The 7,532-nt window shown below is 37.1% G+C and overlaps 1 protein-coding gene across 1 annotated transcript; it reads right to left on the minus strand.

Moving 5' to 3' along the window:
* Window positions 1-252: 252 nt before the first annotated feature.
* LOC147494125 (uncharacterized) lies at window positions 253-7,206 on the minus strand. The gene is made up of 6 exons (XM_086566803.1): window positions 6,755-7,206; window positions 6,398-6,568; window positions 5,238-5,408; window positions 4,970-5,149; window positions 3,487-3,812; window positions 253-1,691 (listed from the first exon to the last, which is right to left on the minus strand). Exons 1-6 carry the CDS (start codon window positions 7,139-7,141, stop codon window positions 722-724), a joined length of 2,205 nt encoding a protein of 734 aa, XP_086422929.1. The 5' UTR covers window positions 7,142-7,206; the 3' UTR covers window positions 253-721.
* Between the last annotated feature and the right edge of the window lie 326 nt (window positions 7,207-7,532).

Consider the following 7,532-nt stretch of genomic DNA (forward strand, 5'->3'; position numbering starts at 1 on the left):
TCGAAAATTGGTTTTCAGAGTTATTTTCACTCGAAAATTGTCCTTGAGAGTGATTAAATAAAAACGCTGGTTGTAAGAGTTATTTTCACTCGAAAATGGGCCTGAGGACCAATTTCTTGTATATGCTAGGGTGATTTTTCACTTGTTGTCCAAATACGGAATGATAATTGCATGGATTTTGAGCTTCGCATTTCCATTTAAAGGTAATAGCACACACAAAAACAAACGCGCAAAGACACATACAAAGAGATCAAAAAGAAAAAGAAAAGGATCATGTTCCATGTGCATGTCACATAAAAAAGCTTTTACGTGTAGTGCTTCCATTACAATCACCCTCTAACAACAAACACATATCAACCTCTCTTCAGTCTTCGGCCACATTCAATCCCATAGAATCATGAGATCACCTATATGAGATGGTGTCATATTTTCTGCATATATATTTAAAACAGGGAAAATTTGCTTATAAGATAGTGAGTGAAAGAGATGATATATTTATAGCAAAAAGAGAGGACAAGTATTTGGAAAATTATTGGTATGTGTATGAATCCCAGTCTGTCCTCTCCAATCACGTTACTAGCTTTATTGACCCAGCTGTAAACTTCCAACCCCTCTTTTGGGGGCCAACTCTTCCCACGTGATCACGACACTTGAATCACTGCCACTGAAAGAAGCTCAACTTCATCAGCACTACCTTCCATGGCTGTGGTCATAGTCATACTCACTCAACCTTCCAACCATAAAGAAACAAGCAGTACCCAGATGACCCACCTCCATTATACCCTTCTACTGGAAAAGAATCATCCAACTGATATGACAATGGCATGGTTATAACTGACGATGGAGGTGGCAAGGACAATGTTGCAGTTAGTGATGTTGATGTTGATGTTGTTGACGATGTCGGTTTAAATACAATCAAAGCATGCCTTAAACCAGGCATAAACAGCCAGTCATGAACATCCCAGTATACTTCTACTCTAATTTTATTGACAAAGATGGACTCGTTACCTCGGAATTTCCATTGGAGGTGTTTGACATGGATAGATAAATGCCCATCTATCCTTATCTCCATTTCTGGATCGAATCCACTGATGGAACTGTTATTAGCACTGATGTTGCAAGTATTAAGGTTGTTGGTATTGCATTCAATGGAGATCTCATGAAACCTGTCTTTCTCATGGAATTTAGCTCTAGTGGAGAACTTCTTCTTACCAAATATATGCTCTTTCTTTGAAACCAATATTGGTTCGATTAGCGATGGACGAGATCCTGTTTTCCTATACGCGTCCTTCTTTAGATCCCCTACAAGCAGTACAACCTCCTCTTCACAGACTACAGCAACATAGTAATCAGACTGTGGCTCAGTTTCTCCACTAAACTTGGCAGCTTTAAGGTCCCAGTAGACTTCAACCAGCTTACCGTCGACTTGAAACCGGTTAGAGCCGTGTTTTCTCCAGAAGTACCATGGTTTTAGCTCCACCTTGCAATTAAACTGATTGTCTCCATCCAAACCTTCGATGGAAATGGAGAGGCCATGAAGCAAGAGGTTCTTGCACCATGTAATGGTTATCAAACGGCACTTACCAGCCAACTTTGTTTGATATACGGACATGAACACACTCTGACCAGACCTAGTTACTGCAGCAGGATCATCAGTTGGCTTGTCTCCAGCTGAAAAGCAAGTAGGAATTCCAATTGGGTCTTGCATCATATCTACTACTACTAGCTGATATGGAAATCAGCTTATCTCCATAGATATATAGAAGCAAAGATACAGAGGTTGAATAAGATTTGAAAGGTATGAGATAGATCTTAATAATAATAATAATAAGATCCAATCATGCCAGACAAGTTCTTTGGCAGCATTTAACAATAAAAGAGGAAAAAAGAAAAATACCCAATTTACAAACTGGCAATTAGAAGGCAGTGGAGTGGGAGTAAGGGGAAGAAGAACATAGCATTTTTATATTCAATTATCTATGTCCATGTAGGCTTCGGCTTTTGAAACTGGATTTCTTTATATTTGATTTGATCTGTTTCTTTCTCTCTAGCTCCCTTTTCTTTTATTGACAAATGACAATAAAACCCTTTTTGAACCCAAGGTGGTATTGGTGCTGTTATGTTTCCATATCCTTTTTAAGTAACATTCATCCATGCATGGTAAAAAGGAGAGACCACTTTTCACCAGATTTGAAGTTGGGATTTCTACATAAACCAAGACTTCTAGGAGGCATAAGTATGCATTTGGTGGGGTGAGAAGGAGACCAACCTCAGTAAAATAAGATTAAACTGTTTGGTTTCTCAATGTAGGATTTCTTTATTTTAACTGCAACTTTATGAGTTTTAGGAGTTTTAACCTTTCTCTAGAGCTAGTAGTTGCAGAAATGTCTGAGGAATCTCGGTTGAATTTGATCTGGTCAAAACTCAGTCCTATACATACACAATTTTTTTTTTTTTAGTGAGTGACTCACTACAAAATAAAATTGACTGCGTCCCTAAAAAAACACAGAAAAAACCGAGCAAAAAAAAAAAAAAAAGCACTTGAGTTCAGGAAGAATTCTGTTATTGAGAGTTTCTGAGATAAACGACAAGTATTCTTCCCTATTGCTACAGACCAAGGCCCAAAATTTCGATATCGTTTAATATATCGGTGTAAAAAAAATATATCGGATATATCGGATATCTCGGTTTTTGGTGACCGAATCAAAGTTTCTAAAATATCGGATATCTCACGATATATCTCTTATCTCGGATATCTCGCCGATATATCTCCGGATATATCGGATATTTCGAAAATTTCAATATTAAATTATTAAAATTGGTAAAAAGTCAACCGATATATATCGATTATATCGGAAATATCGATTATATCGGCGATATAAACTTTCATATCGGAAATTCCGATATATCTCGGAAAAAAAGGGGTTTAATATTCGGTGGATATATCTCGGAAATATCGATCTCGGTGTACCAATTTACCGAGATATATCGGCGAGATATCGGATATCTCGGCGATATTTTGGGCCATGCTACAGACTACAGTATAGAGGACAAACGAAGAAGCAAGAATAAAAAATGAGATAACCCATGTGGAATCTGACTACTGTTCCGTTAGATGAAGCTGAAAAAGTAATATAACTTTAAAACAAGTGATATAGAAGTATAGAACACTCGCGCACGCTGTATAGTGTATACTACTTGACCCACACAAAAGGAATGGTTCGCTCTAGGACTCTAATGTGTTAAAAGCTACATATTTATAGTTGCAGCTGAATGGCAACAGCAACAATATTGAATCATGAAACAAACTCCAAACAAAGAATTAAGGTAATTTGGAAGCTGAAGAAGGGGCGTGATTAATGGACATTGTTAATATATGTACAGCTGCACATTAAGGATTGGAAAACATGGACGCGTTTGTGCAGTACAATCAAGAAATATTAAGGAATGAACACACGGCAGGGGCTGTCCTTAGATTAATTGTCTAAATGGAAGTGATGTAGATCAATGATCATCACAGTTATGTCATCCAAACTGCCTCTAGTCACGGCAAGGTCTACTAGCTCCTTACAGACAGCTACTAGCCCACCAGAACTAGGTTTCTTCCTGTAGTGTTTAATCTCTTGTAACGGAGACCGAGTAATCAATTTATGTTGCTTGACCAGTGAGATTTTTCGTGACTTTGATGGAGGACTCGTATTTTCGCAACCAAACTCATCTTCATCTTCTTTCCAAAGGTCAACTGTCCATGTAATATTCTCTTGATTGGAACAAAAACGCAAAGTGGTATCAACAGCTTCCTGATTCCCCACCTAGACAAGAGTAGTTAAGGCATTAATAAGTTTCCAGATTATACAGTTTCACTTACCCTAATTGGACCTCAGTTTGTTTTCAATCTAAATAGAGTCAAATAACCTCAAAGTCGAGATTTGAGGAGCATATTCAATGAGATAAAGATATCCGATGCAAGGAGCATATCAATAGCAGAAGGTTTCAAGGAAAGAAAGAATAAGGCAGTCTATGGAGTTCTATAAGATACGTGACTGTAGCCTAGATCAAAAGGTTACTTAATAAATGTCATGATGCTGCAATCAAGTTTTCTCTCTGATTCATCTAGATTTACGCCTAACAGAAAGAACGCTGGGCAGCAGAAGTTAGGAATGGTATGCGTAACTCAATTGTTTTTCCCATTGGCAGTCTCTAAAATACATAAATCGCACAGACAAATTTCATCCAGCACTCCTCCAATATATAGATAAGTTATGATATATTAGTTCACCGGATATCAATTGACTAAGAGAATGTTATGTCTGTAATGGCTAAACACATTGGATAAGGATGGCAAATCCCTTTGGAGATGTCCTATCAAAACATTTAATAAAGTCGATATGTCCTACAACAACATATGGCACATGCCACCCTATATGTTACTTTTAGATGGTACACCGTCATCTCTGGCAATCAGTTGGAATTTTCTTTTATATGCTAAATGGCTGTATCACAGGTTGAGAATGCAGCTCAATTGCATGGCACTCTGTCAAAAGTCTCGTCTGAACTAAACGTTCAAAAACTAGCCTGCTACCAAAGATGGGCTACTACAATATTCAATAATTGATAGAAATGACATAAATAAGCTACAAGATTTCACTTGTCCTTGGACCACCCCACTTCCTTCAGCCCAAGGAAGCAAAAGTTATCAATTACCATAAGTCCATAAGACATGCAGGGCATATGGAAATGAGTTTTTCTTTTTCTTTTCCCTAATCAGTTAACTGAGATGTACTTGCAGATAAGATTTTGAACACATGAAGTGTCCTTGAGAAGCACCAAGACAAATCATGTGAAAGCTCCGCTTATATAAAATGAACCATCTACTTGAATAAAAGCACAAAAGATACAGGACTATCTTGGCTGGTGGTTTTAAGCAGAATGAACACTTCATAATAAGGTAATATTTACTTGAACTAACCTTTTCCCACAGTCCATCTGATGCTAAGATTATAAAATCCATGTCCGAAGTCAAATTCAGTATCTTGGTATCAGGCTCAGCTAGCACCCAATCCTTCAGATGACCATCCCCAATGCTTCTTGACACAGATAATATCCCATGAACTCTCCAAGCACCTCGATGAATCTCCACATATCCTCCCTATATCACATATATTAGAATCTGGTCCCGAATATTTGGACATTGGAATAAACTTACAAACATTACTGAGTTTACTAGATAATAGTACCAGCTTTTCAATTCTTCTTTGCTCTTCCTCCTGTCCAGCTCTGTGATCTACAGTAAGGGCTTCAGCCTTACCACCTCTACAGAGAACTGCCCTGCAATCTCCCACATTTGACACTATAATGTCCTTCTCCTCAATCAGGCAGGTGACACAACATGTCCCACTGCTTAAACCCTGAATTATCCCTCGAAGTCATATAAATATCTCCTTAAACTTAGCGGATGGAAGAACAGGAAAATGAACTTCACTATGGATAGGGTAGCCATATGTTGTCCTTGTCATGTTTGTTTATTGAAGTTTATATTCTGAATTTGTAACACATATGCTTATAATGGTGGTGTACCTATTACCGAAACTCAAAACGTTTTGACTAACCATCTGTGTTCTGAGTTATCACCTAATTCAGCACTGCAAGAGGTCCAGATGATACATCATTTGGCTATAGTACAAGACTAAGCTCTGTTAATAAAGCACAGACAAGAAGAACAACTGACAGACAATCGAGACGAGTAATTAAAAATTGACAATCGATATTATCCTTATTCATTTAGCATACAACTATGCATTTTCAGTTAACGCTGATTACTCACTAGATGTCTTGGATTCAGGAGCTGCTATCTATATATTCACTTCAAAATGAAGGGGGTGTCCAAAATCTTTCCGTGGAACGATTTGATATACACTCGTTTTCCAGCAGACTGTTAGTTCATTACATATTGGTCCTAGACATTTTCCTCTAATCCCTTGCCTCATGTATCACAAATAATGTTAGTTTTGGTGAAGCTCAAATATCTCACAATCTTCACATATTGTCTTATGTTTCCATAGTTTCAACTTTCAAGTTTTAGGTGACAAGTTGCTAACCATAAACTTCTGCCCCTATGAATTTGGAGGATTCTAAGTAGTTTAACTTGTCACTGATTTTAATTCATCCCATGCATTCAGTATTAATGCATAGCTAGTATATTAAAAAGTGTGGGGAATCACAGATCTATTTCATCTATTAGCCGGTATACTAGAAATCGCTAATGATTCATAACGACAACTACGCCTACCAACCAAAGCATCATAGAATGGATAAAAGGTCTTATTAAAACTGTCTAACAAAACAGATGCAACTTCATTTAAATACAAATAGCAAGACCAATTCAATGGCAAAATACCTGTTTCAAGAATTCATCATCAGTTTTCAGATAACCAGCTTTCACAGCTTCTTCTTTCCCATTATTACCATCACATTTCTCCAGCATTTTCATTATATTTTCGTGCAAATTCTCCGCAACAAATTCTACGGCTTGTCGACCTCCATGCCCATCATAAACCCCATAAAAACCCTGAATCCAACAACAATAACTCTTCAATTTCTCAACTTATTTACACAAATATTAAATTCCCTTTTCCTTAAAACCCATGTATAACCCAAATCTAATCCCAAAATCCAAAATCAAACACAAGCAATTTCTTCAAACAGACAAACACTGACTTGCAACGAAAAGAAAATGTTCAAAACCAAATATTACCTTATTAAGATTCCCATTTAAAGCTGAAACAATCTTGTGACTATCTTCCATGACCTTTTTCTTTCCTTTCTTGGAAAAAACACCAACACCCACTCCATCATAAGTAATAGGCATCACCACATCTTCTTCAACAATTTTACTAACTTTACTTCTCATCTTATTATCACTCTTAACTTCAAGCAAGACAGATGGTATTTGAATCTTAGGTGGTCTTTTTCTTTTCAAAGAAACACAAGAAGAAGTTTTTGTTGTTAAGGTAGTTTCAGAAGTAACAGAAAAAACAAAGGAGGGAGGAGAAGTAGTGCAAGGTTCATTGTTGTTGTTCTTGATGTGTGTTGTTGTTAATGGATTAGGGCTTTCGTCTTGGAAGTCAGAAACGCTTGGCATTGTGAAGAAGAAAGAAGGAGAAGGTGTAACGGCTAGTTTTGGAAAGGTTGAAGAAGAGAATAATGTGTGCAGTGAAAATGAGTTTTTGAAAGTTTGAGAAAAGAGGAGCGGGCTCGTTTTTACCGCTGCTATTTATTAGAGAATTTTGTTTGGTCAAAATGTTTGAACATCAAGTTATGATGTTGACCACTACAGTGTACAACTGTGGTCTGACGCTGTGGACTGTGGTAAAGGATTGGGTGGATAATTACGATGAAACACGTAAATTGTCTTTGTGTATGACGTAACATCCCATTTTTCATTTTACATCCAAAGTAAAGGTGTCAATGGGTACCATTTAACCGGAACCGAAGAAAAAATCACGGGTTTTTATTGTTAGGAACCATTTAAA

The sequence above is a fragment of the Coptis chinensis genome, chromosome 6 (assembly GCF_015680905.1).
Source record: "Coptis chinensis isolate HL-2020 chromosome 6, ASM1568090v1, whole genome shotgun sequence".
NCBI classification, from domain to species: domain Eukaryota; kingdom Viridiplantae; phylum Streptophyta; class Magnoliopsida; order Ranunculales; family Ranunculaceae; genus Coptis; species Coptis chinensis.